Genomic DNA, 18,355 nt, shown 5'->3' with positions numbered 1-18,355 from the left:
TTCCTGACTACTCATTTAAATGTCATTAGCTAGAAAATTAAGAATAAGAATGAGTTAAGATAGAAATACACCTGGAATCTCATTACTCTGACTAACCTTTACTCATCACATCACATTTTCTCCCAGATGATCCATCTTTCCATCACCTCTAATGTTACTACAGAACACAACATTTAGCATAGGACAATTATTATAATATTTTTTTTTTTTTTTTTCAAGCCAGTGCTACACATCAATGATGTAAAAACTTTCCATGAAAGCTAAATTATACCTCCATAATGTTGTCCAATGTTAGAATCAAGCCCATCTGAGGAGCTGTGTCTTCTGCGATTTACTTCATAACGATTCTCTGTCCACAGAATGTTTTCAGAATGTCTCCCAAAGTTCAGTGATGACTGTAAAGGAACAAAAGTAGTAGACCCAAGATATCTGATTGTGGCAGGAAGAACGGCCGAAAACACGACAGACACTAGTATGGTCAGATCATGCTCCATTTTATTACCCGAATAGCCTGACTTTTATAGTGAACTTAACAGGAGCGGATAGTGTCTCACACAAGATTATTGGTCAAAAGCACTCAGACAAACAACTGCAAGAAAACAACCCCACCTGCAAGAAAACAACCCCCTTGTGATTAGCAGTCACATAGATCCCGTCCTTGAGGCCAGCTGCTGGTAACAATATTTTTCTAAATTCCTCAATTGGGCGATGTGGGAACACTGTCATGGGAACTTCTCATAGTCGTCCTGGTAGCTTGGTTTGCTCAGCTGCAGCAAGTCATGGATCTTTGCTGTTTCAAAAATCCACTCAACAATTCCCCTTTTTCTTTTTGAGCAAACCAAGCCCGATGTAACAGCTTTGCAAGTAACGCTTTAACCACATTTATTACAATACAACACGCAATGATGATTAACACCATAATAAACAGAATCCTTAATCCCTCTTTGATAATCCCAGTAACCATCTAGGCATTGTTTTCAAACAATCAGTGAACCACTGATTGAAAGGACTGATATCATATTGACTCTTTCTCATGTGCTCTTTCAGGAAAGTAATTGATTTGTGAATTGACTCATTATGATCAGAAAGGTTTAAACAGCACATTCCTTCAAAGTCCTCACACCCATGCCCTTGAGCCAAGAGCAAGAAGTCAATAGCAGCTTGATACTGTAAGAGTGCATGTTGCAGACTTTTGATCTGGTAACATCTCCTCAAGTATTTATGTTGTGGCATGGGCTTGCTTCTCAGTCCAGCATACCAATTTTTTCTAAGTTGTTAAGTGCGGCCAGCAAATGTCACTCCTGGCACGAAAATTGCCAATGCCACTCTAGCTGCAACACCCAGCAATTCAACATTATCATTGCAATCCGGTGCGAGCAATGCCCATTTATGTCTAGTGATCTCACCCAACTGCGACAAGCTATGAGCAAATATAGTAAGTTTATCTAAGTAACATGGACGTCCGATAGCATTTGCAGGGATACCTTGCCAGGCCCTATTCCCGCAAATCAGGAAACCATCAGGAAGTAAGGCCATAGCTGTATGATTGTTCCAAACGCTATAGTTGTTACCCCTTGTCTCTGCGCCATAAGCCACTAAACCCTGCTTAGCAGTGTCATTGTAATCACAGGTGTTATTTGTATTTCTGTACCCATATGGCCCTTTCCAAGTTCCTGTAGCAGGATCTCGGTAATTCATTCTTATTTGTGGTAACACATTTGGTGCTGCCCTATTTATTTTTTGAAAATGAATACTTGCAGGAAGGTCTTCTCGGTCACTAGTCAAACATAAGTGATTCAAGACAACCAATGCCTTGGACAATTGCTCACCGATGTCCTTGATTTCTTTTAATCTCACTAATTGTTCCTTTAAAACCTGATGTGATCGTTCAACAATCACTTGGCCCGTGGGAGAATATGGAACACTCGTATTTGGCTGAATCTGTAGTAAAGTCCATTCCAGAACTCGAAAATGCTGCCCTATCATTCCACCCTTGCCATCACCTGTGTCACTTAGACTACTCCTATTACCTGTGCTGTTAGTGTCAGTGGCATCCTCCTGATACTGTTTCTGTCTTTGTTGCCCCTTATTCTCCCCCTTTTCTTTTTGCCACTGACCAAGCACCGCAAACGGATGAGACACATGATTGCTAATTAGGAAGGAGAGTGCAACGTCTGCTATATGGCTGCAGGCAGTGCCAGCTGCAAACTTAGAAACTATTTGTGAAAGAGCCTGCTGGTGGTCATTTATTAGTGTAATCTGCGGCTCTGCACTCCTGCACCGCAATAAAGGTAGTAATATAGCTAAATTGTCATTAGTAATCCGTACGATGTGGCAACCCCACTGAATATTACCCAGGAACATTTGTACATTTATCAAATTATGTAACACCATAGTTATATCACCTATCTGGGGACAAATAGTAGAGTCTGATATTTTCCATCCCAAGTATAGCCATGGCTGTTTCTGTTGAACCTTCTCTGGGGCTATCTTCACCCCTTTTGCTTCCAAAGTATCCCAAATAAACTTTAAATCTGAATCCTGGAAGCATTCTGGCCTACCAAACCGAATGTTATCCATATAATGGTAATAATTTCGTCACACCACACTGTCTGAATTGGTTGTAATGCCCAGGCCACATATAATTGACATAATATAGGGGAATTCCTCATCTCTTGTAGAAGAACTAGCCATTCATAGTGCTTTGCTGGGGCCTGTTTGTTAATGGAGGGTACTGTAAAAGCAAATCTCTGACAGTCCTGTGCTACCACATCTGGTTGCCTGGACTGATCGATAAATTTAGCATATGGTTCCCCAGGGGCCTGTTCTACAGATGTGAATGGATGTGCTTTCTTTTCCCCTAGGAGACTAAGAAGAGCCCTCAGTGCGAGCTGTGCAGCTGTTTGGTGAATAATCGCAGGGAACTGCAACTGAATCTGGGTATTGTGATAAATTAGTAGGGGTTTGTTCATTGTCCTTGAGAATTTAAAGAATCTACTGAGGAGATAAGGTTTCACAACTCACAGCATTGTAACATGGGGACAAATGGGGAAGGGGGGTTGGGTAAACATCCTTGTTAAAACAAAGATTCTGTAAGATACCACCCACCCACTGCAAGACATCCTGTTTTGCCCCCACCTGAACACAAGCACAACGCATGATCACCGGAGGAAGAATAACGACCCACAACAACAGACTGCGCAGCTGTCCTGGTTTCAGTTAGAACAGAATTAATTTTCTTCCTGGTAGCTGGTGGAATGCTGTGTTTTGGCTTAGGATGAGAAGAGTGCTGATAACACCCCGATGTTTTAATTGTTGCAGAGCAGTGCTTATACCAAGCCAAGGACAGCTCAGCCTTTTGCTCTGTCCTGCCAACAGGCAGGCTGGGGGTGCAGTAAGAGCTGGGAGGGGACAGACCCAGGACAGGTGACCCAAACTAGCCAAAGGGGTATTCCATACCATCTGACGTCATGCTAAACAATATATAGGGTGGCTAGCCGGGGAGGGGCCGGACTGCTCGGGATTAAGCTGGGCATCGGTCAGCGGGTGGTGAGCAATTGCATTGTGCATCACTTGTTTGTACATATTATTATTAGTAGTACTATTATCATCATTGTATTATTATTATTATTATTATTTTCCTGTCTTATTCAACTGTCTTTATCTCAACTCACGGGCTTCACTTTCCATTCTCTCCCCCGTCCAGAGAGGGAGGGGGGAGGGTGAGCGAACGGCTGCGTGGTGTTTAGCTGCCGGCCGGGTTAAACCACGACAGCAGCCTCAGAACAAGTCTCGACAAGACAACAAGTCGACAGGTCTTGACAAGTCGACAAGTCAAGTCTTGACAAGCCAGAACTTGAATGCTATAAAACAGCGACACTGGAAAGGGGAAGTTGCGTGCCGTGGTGGAGCGGAGACTCCCCAGCCGCCCAGCGCTGTTTTGCTTGTGTCTGCTTACTTGATTAATAAAATAATTTCAATTGACCAGAAAATTGTGTGGTCTAACTTATAACAATTTGGTGCCGTGACTCGGACGAAGGCAATCTGATTGAAAGACCTTCGGAGGGGGTGCCCCGCTGATTTCAGCGGCCTTCGCTAGGACTACTTTCATTCAAATCCTTCACCGACGAACCCAAAATTAGACACAAGCAAATAAAACCGGTAAACCCCAGGCAACCTTTGTGCACGAAGCCCGAACGAAGACCCACGGGGTGGGTAAGTACAGGCCGGTGTTCCATTCGGTTGGGGTTGGGTATCCCGGAACACAACAAACAAGACGTCCAATTGCGGACGAAGCGAGTGTGGACCCCTCGGTAGTGCGGTTCCCACATCCCGCGAGGGACTGGGCCACGAAAAGGGGGAAGCAATCCATGCGTGTGTGTGTGTGAAGGTGTTCCGGAAGATGGGACAGAAGAAGAGTAAGCCTTCTGGTCCTATGGGTGGGGTAACGTCTGATGTTAGGTTACCCCGGGATTAATGATTAAAAATTGGGAGGATTCCCCTTTTAGGTGGGGAAGGATAAAGTAAAAAATGATACATTATTGTGTTGAAGTTTGGGGTGGTAACAGATTCGAGGAGACCACCTTTACTGACATGTATTTGGGTCTTTTGAAGATTGGGTTTGTCAGGCCTAAATATTTATGTAAACTCAAAGGAACACCTTTAGTCTGGAAGAAAGTGAGTATGCGCACCTCTGGATAAATTCAGATACGAGGACGCATCTATATCCTCTAAAAGAAAAAGGAGGGCGGGATAAAAAGAGAAGGACTTGGAAGTCCCGACACCACCACCCGCCCTATATTCCACCCGCCCACACCAACGGCTCCCGTCCTTAATGGACTCCCCGAAATTAGCTAATCCAGGAGAATTGGAATCGGATCATGAAACACAGGGGCCAGTAACCAGAAGCAGGGCAAGAAATCAGACATCTGCTTTAAGGGAGGGATTATATCCCCTACGAGAAATAGCGATGGGGGGACCCCAGCCAGGAATGGAATATGTGGCCTATCCCATTAACTCTGGGATGTCCGAGATTTTAAGAAAAGGACAGGAGGAGGGTAAGTGAGCGTTAATGGCAACTGGCATAATCTTTGCAGCTGCTGAGAAATAATTCTACATGGAATAATAACTGTACATTGTATATTGTATATATAAAAGCCACGGGCATTTTTGTTAAAGTGTCTTTTATACATATGTTAATATGTAAATATGTAAATATAAGAACTGCCATTGAGGTGTATGTCTAAGGGAACAAAATTTGCCCAGGCATATCATCGGCTCATCAGGTTTAAATGTCCTCAGTGTAATTGTCAACAGGCAGTTAATTTACAGTGGTCTGATTTTATTTGTGTATCTATATATTGTGGATTTTGGAGGGATTAGGATTGACTAGTAAAGAGCTTCTAGGAAAACGGTGGAATATTAACCATTGTAGATTACAATAGGAAAAGTTCAAAGCAAAGAAATCCCGAGGAAAAGCCCTCTAGGATGTATACTAACACATTGGAGGGATATAGTGGGGTGAGAGGGTACAGAAAGTAAAGAACTCTTATCAAATATTGTAATCAATGGTGGCCACTTTATAAACTAGAGGATGGAGCGGAGTGGTCCCTAAATGGAACTATTAATTATAACACCATATTACAGTCAATGTTGTTTTTGTGGAAAGAAGGAAAATGGGATGAAATATGGTATATTGATTGATATGTTGTTTCAGTATCTTGGAGGGAAAAGGTATGGAATTAAGTTGGACTCTGACTGAGCCTTTGGTGTTGGTATTAGAAAAGTACGGGCTGGAGAAAGATAAAGGAAGTGTTAAAAGGGTTGCTGAAGGTGTTAAAGGTGTGGCATGTAGTATTTAACAGAGCTGTTTGAAATTGAATGAGGCAGGGGAAAGGTGATGTAGGCATTATCTAAGTAACAGTCTAGAAGTTTTGGTATATTTGCATATTTGCTGTGGTGTTTGTTCAGTTTCCCAAGCATCGGGGAGAGGGGAACAGCCTGCTCCACCAGGGGCCTCTCCAGCGGCCGCAGGGGGGCTTCGGCTCCAGCGCCTGGAGCGCCTCCTCCCCTCCTTGCTGCACTGACTTTGGTGTCTGCGGGGGCGTTTCTCGCTCTCCCACTGCTGTTGAGCAGCAAGTTTTGTTTATTTCTTTGTTGTTTGTTTTCGTGGATGTGCTCTCACGGAGGCACGGACTGTGTTGCTCATAGCTTGGCTCTCTGGCAGCAGTGGGCCCCCTTTGGGGCCAGATGAAATTGTCCCTTATCTACCACGGGGAGGTTTCTGGGTTTTTCTCACGGGGGCTGCCACTGCAGTTTCCCACTCCCACACCCCTCACACCCCCCGAACCTTGCCATCAAACCCAATACACTGTGGAACAGCTAAGTCAGTACTGACTTGTAAAGTATCAGGGATTAAATTAACTAATGAAACCCTAAATGCGATAGGGGTAGAAGGGACTGGGATAACAGTGCCACTTTTGGGGAATACTAAGCTGAGACCAGGGGATAAAATGATCACTGGGCAATTATTGTATGTATCCAAGGTGGAGACTAACTTGTTGGAAAGGGATTTGATGATTAAATTGGGCATTCAAATAGTAAATTGTTAGACTGGAATAACAGTGTTATTAATGGAGTGCTCTCTGGCCCTGAGAGCAAACATACATGTATATTCACCTCTGACTGGAAAGACCCTGAAATGGGGGCGGAAGCAACAATATAGGTGGACAATTTTACCTCAGGGGTTTATAGGGCCACCTATCTATTTGGGTAAATTCTAAAAAAAAAAAAGATTTGGAGCAATTACAACCTCCCAAGGAGGTATTAATGTTACAGATATGTGGATCATTTTAAGGAAAATGGATACTCCCTGATGGGAGAGAAATGCTGAATAAAGTGATAATGAGGCAAATATTAACTGTTTTACATCAGAAGAGTCATTGGGAGGTCCAAGCAATGTGTGATGTTGTGCTAAGAAAGCATGTCTGTGTAGGAATATATACTTTAGGGAAGCACACATGCAGAGGATGTACCATATGTCAAAAGGTAAATAAAAAGGTCTTCTGTAACCTATCTAGAGGGGGGACGGGAGCCAGGGCTTTGACCTTTCCAAAGTATACAGGTAGACTTTACTGAGTTACTTGTTTGTCCTAATTGACCATGTGACTGAATGGGTGTAAAGCTTTACTGCAAGGATTAAAGCAGGCCTTAGAGATTGAGTGGGATTTTCACAGCCCCTGGCACCCCTCCTCTTCTGGAAAGGTAGAGCGAATGAATGGTGAAATTAAGAAACAACTAACAAAACTTATGCTGGCAACTAAGTCTTCTTGGGTAAAATGCTTACCCCTTGCACTGTTAAACATATGGACGCAGCCCAGAACTGATGTAGGATTTCTCCTTTGAAATGCTATATGGTATGCCCTATGATTTGGAATTGCCACTTGATCACCCTCAATTCTAATTAAGACTTGGAAAGAGACTTTTTTTTGTAACACCACGATGGGGAAGGCCCGCTATGTTGTTTTGCTTACTACAGAAACAGTCGTCCGGACTGCGGAGAAAGGATGGGACACATGCCAGCCGTGTTAAAGGACCCATCTGTGACGAGAAGTAGGAGATCGCTCCAGGAAACAAAGACCTAAAGCTCACATTGCGACAAACTCGAATAGGTACCGTGGGTTAGGTAGAGGCCTTTCCCCTGAAGAACCACTACTGCTGCCGAGAAGAACTAAAACCTCGTAGTTGGCTGCAACCCAACTGACGAGTGAGGCAGAGGAGTGAATAAGTGGGGAAAGAAATGGGCCTCAGCCATTCCTATTGGTATTTGGGGGTTCTCGCAGTGATTTCATCCTGCATAGTGACTCACCACCCCCACCAACCTTTTAATGGACTTTAAGTCCGATTCGAAGATCAACAGGTTATTGCAACCCAGATAACATCAGGAGGGGCCTAGCTTACTTCTACACTATGTCAGCTGATCTCGAGGCCCCGATGCTGGGAATATATGGGATTTTATTTCTGCCCAAGTTCTAACCCGGGAAAGGGGTACTGTAAATGCCTGAGACGTGTAGTATTGTGCATACCGGAGGGTGTGAAACCATTGCTACAGACTGGACACTCAGGGCTGTCGGGATAATTCTTACAAGTGGGATATGGGCTGCAAGGTTGTAAACCGACAATTGATCCCTGTTACAGGGTGGCGAGGGCATGGTATAGGGTATACAGGAACCTTCCACGGAAATAAAGAAATTTGCAAGGTTCTATATATAAATATAACAAACTCGGACAATACTAGCTGGGTACTAGGAAAAATGCCAGATTTTATGAACACGGAACAGATAGGGGAGGACTCATACAAATAAAGAAGGAAAAACCCGAGACTTCCAAGGTAGTCGGGCCCTAACAAAGAGTTAATAGGGGAAGGTTTGGTTGTCCAGACTGTAAAGATACCTGGGACTGCCCAACCTACTACAGTGTTTTCTAATAAGTTGACAGAGTTATCCTTTCCCACACTGCTTCCAAGCATTATGAAAAAAAAGAAAGGGGTTGTACCCGAGAGTAGTATGTGGAAAGTTATAAATGCTAGTTTCCAGGTACTAAATCAAACTAATCCTGAGATAACTGAAGGGTGCTGGCTATGTGTAAGTGTTAAGCCCCCATATTATGAAGCTATAGGAGATATGGGGAGGTCTGAATATTCAAATGAGTCAAATCCTTCCAAGTGCAGTTGGGGACAGGAAATCGGTATAACTTTGACTCAAGTTACGGGAAAAAAGGTATGATGTATCGGCACAGTTCCAAAAGATAAAAATGATCTGTGCCATGTGTCCGTGGTTTCCGCTCGAGTGGGCGACCGAGCTCCACACAGCCACTCTCTCACTCCCCCTCCTCAAAAAGGAATGGGGAGAAAATATGTGAAAAAGGGGCTCAAGGGTTGAGATAAGGACGAGAAAATCACGCAATAATTATTGTAACGGGCAAAACAGACTCAGCATAAGAAGATAGTAAGATTTATTGCTTATTACTAACAAGCGAGAGAAGTGAGAAAACAAAGGAAAAAGCAAACCAAAAGCACCTTCCCCCCCATCCATCCTCTTCCACCTCCTCCCCCCGAGCGGCGCAGGGGAACGGGGGGAATGGGGGGTTATGGTCAGTCTACAGCACTTCTTCTCTGCCGCTCCTTCTCGGTCACTCTCATCCCCTGTGCTGTGGGGTCCCACCCACGGGATGCAGTCCTTGATGAACTGATCTGGTGTGGGCTTCCCACAGGCAGCAGCTCTTCCAGAACTGCTCCAGATATGGGTCCCGTACCACGGGGTCCATCCCTCAGGAGGAAAACTGCTCCAACCTAGCTCCCTACGGGTAGCAGCTCCTGCCAGGTCACCTGCTCCTGTGTGGGCTCCTCTCCACAGGCTACAGGTCCGGCCCAGAATCTGCTCCGGCAGGTGTCTTCCACAGGGCGGCAGCCTCCGTCGGTGCAGGGCACCTGCTCCACCGTGGTCTCCTCCACAGGCTGCAGCGTGGAACCCTGCTCCACCGTGGTACTCCATGGGCTGCAGGGGGACATCCTGCTTCACCATGGTCCTCACCACAGGCCGCAGGGGACTTCTGCTCCGGCGCCTGGAGCACCTCTCCCCCTCCTTCTACACTGACCTTGGCACCTGCAAGGCTGTTCTCTCACTCCTCTCACTCTCTGGCGCAGCGTTTTTTTCCCTGTCTTAAATATGCTCTCACAGAGGCGCAACCAACATCGCTTATTGGCTCAGCTCTGGAAAACAATGGGGCCCTTCCCAAACATGGGTCAGCTTCTAGATCTTTCTCACAGAAACCACCCCTATAGCCCCCTGCTACCAAACTTGCACATAAACCCACTACACCATGCCACTGAAAAAAATGGACCAAACACACAAATGGTTAATTCCTGCAAATAACACTAGGTGGGTATGTTCATCATTGGTATTCACTCCTTGCCTGTCTTTAAAATTGTTTAGCACATCTCATGATTTTTGTGTACAGGTGGTCATTATACCAAGGATTCTATACCACACTGAAGAGTATATGTATACCCATCACACAGTGGCTGAATACCATCTGGTAAAGAGGGAGGCCTATTACGGCCGTCACCTTAGCCACTTTAATGGCCCTTGGGGCTGCAGGTGGCAGGAACTGGAATTGCTTCCCTGATAAAACAAAGCCAGGAATTTACTTCTCTACGCATTGCTGAGGATCTGGCCCGTATAGAGCAATCAATAACAGCTCTGGAAAAATCGGTTAGGTCATTATTCGAAGTGGTACTCCAAAACCATAGAGGGTTGGATTTGATTTTCTTACAACAAGGAGGACTGTGTGCAGCCCTACGTGAAGAATGTTGTGTATATGCAGCTCATACTGGGGTGGTAAGAGATACAATGACTAAATTGCGGGAAGGATTAGAAAAACGCAAAGGGAAAATGAGGCTCGTCAGAATTGGTATGAATCCTGGTTTAATTACTCACCTTGGCTTACTACCCTGCTATCAACCATAGCGGGGCCCTTGTTGTTACTTATATTAACACAGACTTTTGGACTATGTATATTCAATCGAGTAATCGCAATTGTGAAAAAGCCGATTAGAAGGCAGCTCATCTTATGCTCGTGCGTGCGAAATATGATCTCTGGAGCAGGAGGAAGATGACGCTGAGACTTTAGTGCTAAGCAAGCAAATGCTTCAGAAATTCAATGAACAAAATATGTTAGAAAAATAAAAAGGAGGGATTGTGATGAATTAGTAGGGGTTTTCTTCATTGTCCTTGAGAATTTAAAGAATCTACTGAGGAGATAAGGTTTCACAACTCACAGCATTGTAACATGGGGACAAATGGGGAAGGGGGGTTGGGTAAACATCCTTGTTAAAAACAAAGATTCTGTAAGATACCACCCACCCACTGCAAGACATCCTGTTTTGCCCCCACCTGAACACAAGCACAACGCATGATCACCGGAAGAAGAATAACGACCCGCAACAACAGACTGCGCAAGCCTCAGAACAAGTCTCGACAAGACAACAGTCGACAGGTCTTGACAAGTCGACAAGTCAAGTCTCGACAAGCCAGAACTTGAATGCTATAAAACAGCGACACTGGAAAGGGGAAGTTGCGTGCCGTGGTGGAGCGGAGACTCCCAGCCGCCCAGCGCTGTTTTGCTTGTGTCTGCTTACTTGATTAATAAAATAATTTCAATTGACCAGAAAATTGTGTGGTCTAACTTATAACAGTATTGAGATAAGGACACGTCCCCTTAACATCTCTGCAGTAATCCCATACAGAGGGTCCCCCGGTTGACGCAGTTGACCCGCTTCCCCCTGTGGTAACTGCAACCATTCCTTTCAAACAATAAAAGTGGGGAAGGAGTTAACAATAAGCCCGCCAAGTTTCGACAGTCAAGTGGACACATTGGTTTTGCCCGAAAAATCCAGTGAATTATCTATCGAGCTGCCTGGGATTGTAATCCATAGTCCAAAACCATTTTTTGAGCTTGTTGTAGAAGCTTGCAGTCGTGTGGCTGCCACGACCCGGTGCCTTGCACCAGGGTTGATAATAATAGGGGCAGGCCAAGGATGTAGCATGCCTATGCCCCTCTATGAAAGCATCACATATGACGTTGGAGCACCTGTCCCTCCTTGGAGAGATGGAACCTGCTGTAACAGCCAATGTTGACATGGCCAGGGGTGGCCCAGCAGTCTGGAGGGTGCCCTCAAGAATGCTCATTATTTCTCCTGAGAAAGTAGAATCCAGGTGGTGGGAACGAAACCTGGCACTCAGATCATAAGAGGAGCCGGCTCCGTCCAAAGACACTTGTTGCAAGGTGCTCACAGTGCAATGGTTTCCCTCTAGTGATGACCGGAAAGTCAAAGCCTCAAGGATTTTTTGTGGGCTTAGCTGGAGGGTCCAGAGACACAGGATCAGAGCACCCTAACCTGTGTTCAGAGCCTATGGTTGAAAATATGTCTTTCTCTGCAGAGAGATTCCAGCTTGATGGGTTAGACACGAGCTTCAGTGTGTTCTGAGAAAGCAGATATTTGTCCTCTCTAGCCTCAGTGAAGGTGTCATTGTCAAGGACGATGCTTGTTGTAGAGAAGACACATTTGGTAGGTCTTGTTTGACATAGCTGCCTGAAACCAGGTGCAAGAAGCATAGATTTCTGGTCTATCTTCTCAGGTAAGAAGCCGTGGTGCTCTGGACTTCAGAGAATTACAGCTCCTGTTATATATGGAGTGGTAATTCGTGTCGAGAAAATGGTTGATATTAATAAAGAAGGGGAGATTTGGGAATGTGGCCATGGGGGTTGGAAAGCCCCATGGTTGAGATAACATTAGACTCTTAACGACGAGGCCATCAGGAATATAAAAGAGTTTAGAGGGAACAAATAAGGGTGATTCAGGAGACTCCATGCAGTCTCTGGTTGCTTGTTCTCCAGCTGGTCTCTTGTTCTCCAGCATTAAGGCATGGATGTTTCTGGGTGTTTGCTGTTGTTGTTACATTCAAGTTGTTTCACCAATGAAAAATTGTTTTGAAAAGAACTGCTGTGGAAGAGAAGGGTATAAGAGGGGACCCTGTCCTCAAGATAAAAACAAAAAAAAAAAGGCAACATGATGAAGTTACATCAATAAAGAAGCAGGAAAAAGAAGTGAAGAGGAACAGGCTGGGAGAATGGAGACCAGGACGGGAACAGGCACTTTGATTGCCTCATGAAGATAGGTTCAGCCAAACTCAGCAAACTGCTCAGAGAAGCTCGTACAGAAAGTCGCTGGAAATAGGCACACCAGAGCTGGAGAGAAGCTCAAGCTGAGAGAAGTGGACCTGTGCACACAACTGCCTCTCGCTGGTAAGCAATTGTGCATTATGGGGAATCATACGTCCTTAGGAATAAAGAATGTCCTGGTAACCTTACAGCTTATTCTCCTTATTAACAATTGGACAGTTTATGAGTCTGAAATATGGGAGCAAACTGAGGTCAAGGTGTGGAACTCTGCAACTAAAAATGACAAGGTTGCAGTGGGATTGCTCGGCACCTGGCGAGCAATCTCTGAGGCCTTAAAGAGCCATGTGGAGCCACAGTCACAAATGTGTGGCTTGCCAGACAGTGAGGGAGCTGCAGGCTCCTTTACTGATCCTACTGCTACGCCATGGGCCCCTCTGCTGCTACAGCCATCGAAGGCTTTTGCTGTTACACCCCCTGCTGACCTGGACGTGCCTTTTGACCCAGGCCTATTGGCCTTGAAAAGGAGATGGATATGCTTTTCTTCGATCCGGGAAGAATGGGATACATAAGGCCCGAAGGCCGAGTTGCTTGACAACTTAAAGCGAGACATATTGTTCAAAAGGAATGGAAAAGGAGACTGTTAAGTCATGGAACTTAACAGGATTGTCTGTTACCTTTTCTGATTTTACATATGTTTAGGTGTACTCGAATTTAGTAACTTAAAGGATTGTTTGTTACCTTTCCTGATTGTATGTATGTATAGGCATACTCGAAGTTTAATATGTAAAAGCGATGTTCTATATATTTAGAATGTTTGATGTTCGTGTGTGCATGTTGGTGGAACATAGACTCCCCGCACACCCTAGTGCTGTTTACTTTGCCTTTTATATCTTTTATGCTTTTATACCTTTTATTCCTTTTATACCTTTTATAAGTACTAAATATTACTAATTAAGATTGAGTTGAGACTTCATTTATAACAGCTCCAAAGAGATTTAAAGGGAGAAATGTTGGTCATACCTTGCAATGTATCCTGAAGGGCTTCAATTTGCTCTGTCAGCCTCTGATTACAGTTTTTAAGGTGGTAGTTTTCTAGCTCAAGCTCTCTCAGCTTAAATGTTACCCATTCTTTGATCTTGGCAGCTTTCTCTTGAACAATTTTGAGTTCCTCAATCCTCAGCTGTTTCTGTTTTGCTAGCTGAGTCTCCAGTCTGTTAATCAGGTCTTGTTTTCTTTGCAGTGTACCCATCAGCTCCTTCAGTGAAGGTTGATTTTTGCAAGCTGCTGCTGCACCTCTCATTGGCGAAGCATCGCGAGTGGATTTATTGCTGCCTGGCAGCAGCACAGATCCTGGCAGCACAGCTTTATCAAGATTTTCCGGCACGGGGGATGGGGAGGGCAGCCCCCACTCCCCATCAGCATTCTGCTCCAATAGTCCCTCAGTTATTTCTGCCGCTGATTGATTTATTGGAGAGGTCATACCCTGAACCGGGGTGGGTGCAGGAACTGACGATAAAAATTGTGTCAGCTGCATTCCTAAGGTCTCAGGTTTCGTACTTGGCGGTCTGTCAGTCTCAGACGGTACTGAGAAAGCTTGCACCGCCGCCATAGCCAGCAGCCATTCGGTTTTCATACTGCACAGCGCATTAAGCACTGCACGCCAGGTCGTACATAGATCTTTATCGAACTTTCTGCTTGTGATGGTTGTATCCCATAAACGATCTCCTACGAGCCGCCACTCATCTGGGCTAAAAATTAGAGGGATTTCCTTTAGAAAACCCTCCTTCTGGGCCCAATGTACCAAGGATTTGATCTTTTTTACATTGCAAGATACGCCTCTCTTAGAGAGAAAGCTAGAGAGAAGCTGCACAGCCGCTTCCTCCTCCATGGTTACATCAGACAGGCTGCAGGGTCGTGATCTCCACCCTCTGCTATATGCCAACTCGCCACACAGTGGTGGTCGTCTGCTGTAATTCACTGACACCTCTGGTCTCCCATAGCGACTCGATCCCAGATGTCCCGCATCCCACCGCAATATCTCCCGGCGTCTCAGTGCGAGTTCTCTCCACGTCTCACTGCGATTTCTCTCCACGTCTCACCGCGATTATCTGTGTCCGGATCGGTGCTTGGAGTTTCTCAGTGTCTTCTCAGGTGTTTCGGCTTCTGTCAGGTCTCTCCGTGTCTCTCAGGCTGTCCGTGTCTCTGAAGTGTCTCTCAGGGCTCTCAGTGTCTCTCAGGTCTCTCAGTGTCTCTCAGCTTCTCTCAGCGTCTGTCAGGTCTCTTAGCATCTTTCAGTGGCTGTGGGTCTCAGCCTGTTCGGGCGCCATTTGTTGCAGGAAGAATGGCCGAAAACACGACAGACACCAGTATGGTCAGATCATGCTCCATTTTATTACCCGAATAGCCTGACTTTTATAGTGAACTTAACAGGAGCGGATAGTGTCTCACACAAGGTTATTGGTCAAAAGCACTCAGACAAACAACTGCAAGAAAACAACCCCACCTGCAAGAAAACAACCCCCTTGTGATTAGCAGTCACATAGATCCCGTCCTTGAGGCCAGCTGCTGGTAACAATATTTTTCTAAATTCCTCAATTGGGCGATGTGGGAACACTGTCATGGGAACTTCTCATAGTCGTCCTGGTAGCTTGGTTTGCTCAGCTGCAGCAAGCCATGGGAACTTTGCTGTTTCAAAAATCACAAACACAACTAGTTATGAAATCCAAATAAAACAGTCAAAAGTACAGATTCACAAATATACTTCCAATTATCAACTCATTAGTAGGGATTATAGAAATTTTAAAGTAAATATTTAATATACCAGTAGGAAACACTGCATAAGTTAAAACCTTATGCTGAGAATACCACTCAAATCAAAATACATCCTCACTAGAACTCATACCTAAAGGGATTAAATCAAAAAATATCACCTCTTACAGAAGCTGTCTTCCCTATTATGTCTATCTGCCTTTACTATTTTAACACTATAGGATTTATTTAGCTACTACACCTTAAAAATTCAATAATAACTTTTATGCAAAAATAATGCTGTCTTACTGTTCTATGTGCCACACATCTCCCAATAACAGCAAAAAGTTTCCCCTTCCCTCCAGCACCAGACTTACTGTTCACTGAGCTCACTGTATTGTGTATGTGCAAGAAATCAAACATTCCCTAGTGCCATAATAGTTGGGCATTTTTGCTTTTGTAGCTATGTGAAAAATGTACTACGTAAGCAAAATAAGTTTAGCAGTTCTTGGGAGTATTAGCTTCACTACACAAAAGTATTGATTTTGCTGCCTGAAGCTTATTCCTGAGAAAAACCCTCCCCCTCCCACTCCTCTGTCTACCCCCTAAAAGACAGCAGTAATGGCTTATTCATATAATACTTGTAAACACATAACAAATCATGATCCATAATATACCAGTTGCTATTCTGACACATTCTGAGTTGAGACAGAAAAGGCAAAACACTATTCTGATAGCAGCAAGACTTGGATAAAATAATATATATATATAAATAAAAAATAAAAAACATTTGCATTCTGCCTTAATCTAGACCTCAATAATGAACTGCTATCCCCAAAGAATCCTTAGAAAACTTTTGTAAGTTCTGTCTGCCCTTCTGTTGCAATTTAAACCAGCCATTCACTTACATGCCCCACGGGCTCACAGTGGGATTGATTTTAGGCTCCCTCCATCATAATGGTCCTTCGGGACAGTAGAGATGGTATGTAGTATTGGATTGTTGCATGCTAAAGCCAGTTCTGGTAACATCACCACTGCACTTTTCTGGTTCCATCAAGATTCATTAATTTGGGCTACTTCCTGTAATACCACTGTATTGTGGTTTAACCTGGTAGGCAGCTAAGCACTAAGCTCTACATCTAATCGTCTTTTAAAGCCCTCCAGGGATGGTGACTCAACCCCTTCCCTAGGCAGACCATTCCAATGCCTCACAACCCTTTCAGTAAAGAAGTTCTTCCTAAGATCCAACCTAAACCTCCCCTGGCGCAACTTTAGCCCATTTCCCCTTGTCCTATCACCAGGCACGTGGGAGAACAGACCAATCCCCACCTCTCTACAGCCTCCTTTAAGGTACCTATAGAAAGCAATAAAATCACCCCTGAGCCTCCTCTTCTCCAAGCTAAACAACCCCAGTTCCCTCAGCCACTCCTCGTAAGACTTGTTCTCCAGACCCCTCACCAGCTTGGTCGCCCTTCTCTGGACTCGCTCGAGCACCTCCATGTCCTTCTTGTAGTGAGGGGCCCAAAACTGAACACAGGACTCGAGGTGCGGCCTCACCAGAGCTGAGTACAGGGGGACAATCACTTCCCCAGACCTGCTGGCCACACTGTTTCTGATACAAGCCAGGATGCCGTTGGCCTTCTTGGCCACCTGAGCACACTGCTGTTTCATATTCAGCCGACTATCCACCAATACTCCCAGGTCCTTCTCTGCCAGGCAGCTTTCAAACCACTCAGCTCCCAGCCTGTAGCATTTCTTGGGGTTCTGGTGCCCCAAGTGGCACAACAGGACACAGCACTTGGCCTTGTTGAACTTCAGTTTTCTCTTCCTTTCCTGTCCTATTAAACTGTATCTCAACCCATGAGCTTTTACTTTTTCTTCCTGATTGTCTCCCCCATCCCACTGGGGGGGAAACAGCTGTGTGTGGTACTTCACTGCCTGCTGGGTTAAACCACAACATAGTTCCAGACCTGAACTAAAGCTGCTCAGCAGTGGCTACCCAGCTTTATATCACCTCCCTATCACTTATTTATCAAAAGTTTCACCTTAAAAGGAAACCAGGAGCAATAGGTGAATTGAATTTTAATCTAGATGTAATTCATTTCAGTCCCATTATGAGAGTTCATTCACATTCCCAGATTCCTTGTATCAGGTTTTTCTAATACTGACCTTTACCTACATGAGGGAAAGCCTCAGCTACGCGGCACTGAGGGAGCCAAACTCCTGAAGATACGGTTCATAAAGGGGCCTCTTCAGGGAAACAGGTCAGAGTTCAGTTTCTCCTTTTCCAATCTAGATGTTGTTGATACCACAGCTTCATCCCAGCCCCATTCTGCATGAAACATGAGCTGCCTTCCCTTCTTTCTCCATCTCCATCCCTCTTATCTGGCTCTTTTCTTCAGCTGCCTTGTTCAGATATGGGAAGCAGAAACAAACACCTATTCTAGGAAGTGTTGGGGGGGGGGGGGGGGGGCGGGCCGCATGCAGGGGGCCACAACATTTGAGATCTTTCTTGTGAAGGAATGACAGAACAAACCTTATGATGTAAATTAGGAATTACTACACATGGGTAGGACCAAAAAGACTAAGTGCTTAATATCCAAACGGGCTGTGTATCACAAAATGCTCATCGCTAAAGGAAGAGGTAACACAAGGAAATAAGCTGCAATACAGACAATGGAGCACAAGGACTATAACAGAGAAAGCATACAACTACAAAGCTTTTGGAAGAAATGAAAGTTTATCTAAACTCCTTCAGGTTAAGATTCATGGAAGACAGATGTTTCCAATGAAGCTTTCCACAATTTGGGAAGGAGGCAACAAAAAAACCTCACACCTCAGATATATTTGAATAGTACTTGGGCAA

General features: G+C 44.8%; 1 protein-coding gene across 1 annotated transcript; it reads right to left on the bottom strand.

Moving 5' to 3' along the window:
* Window positions 1-279: 279 nt before the first annotated feature.
* Window positions 280-14,152, bottom strand: LOC116501462 (pleckstrin homology domain-containing family H member 1-like). The gene is made up of 2 exons (XM_032207051.1): window positions 13,762-14,152; window positions 280-395 (listed from the first exon to the last, which is right to left on the bottom strand). The coding sequence occupies exons 1-2, from the start codon at window positions 14,039-14,041 to the stop codon at window positions 367-369; spliced, it is 309 nt and encodes a 102-aa protein (XP_032062942.1). The 5' UTR covers window positions 14,042-14,152; the 3' UTR covers window positions 280-366.
* Window positions 14,153-18,355: the final 4,203 nt, after the last annotated feature.

This window comes from Aythya fuligula, chromosome W (assembly GCF_009819795.1).
Source record: "Aythya fuligula isolate bAytFul2 chromosome W, bAytFul2.pri, whole genome shotgun sequence".
Lineage (NCBI taxonomy): Eukaryota > Metazoa > Chordata > Aves > Anseriformes > Anatidae > Aythya > Aythya fuligula.
The sequence above is the reverse complement of the archived record's forward strand: the minus strand, read 5'-3'. Positions and strand labels throughout refer to the sequence as shown.

Excerpts from the sequence above, each read along its gene's own strand:
- LOC116501462 (XM_032207051.1), bottom strand. The coding sequence starts at position 14,041 with ATGAGAGGTGCAGCAGCAGCTTGCAAAAATCAACCTTCACTGAAGGAG. Across the intron at positions 396-13,761 it reads CCTTCAGGATACATTGCAAG|TCATCACTGAACTTTGGGAG; the intron begins GTATGACCAACA and ends GTTCCTTTACAG.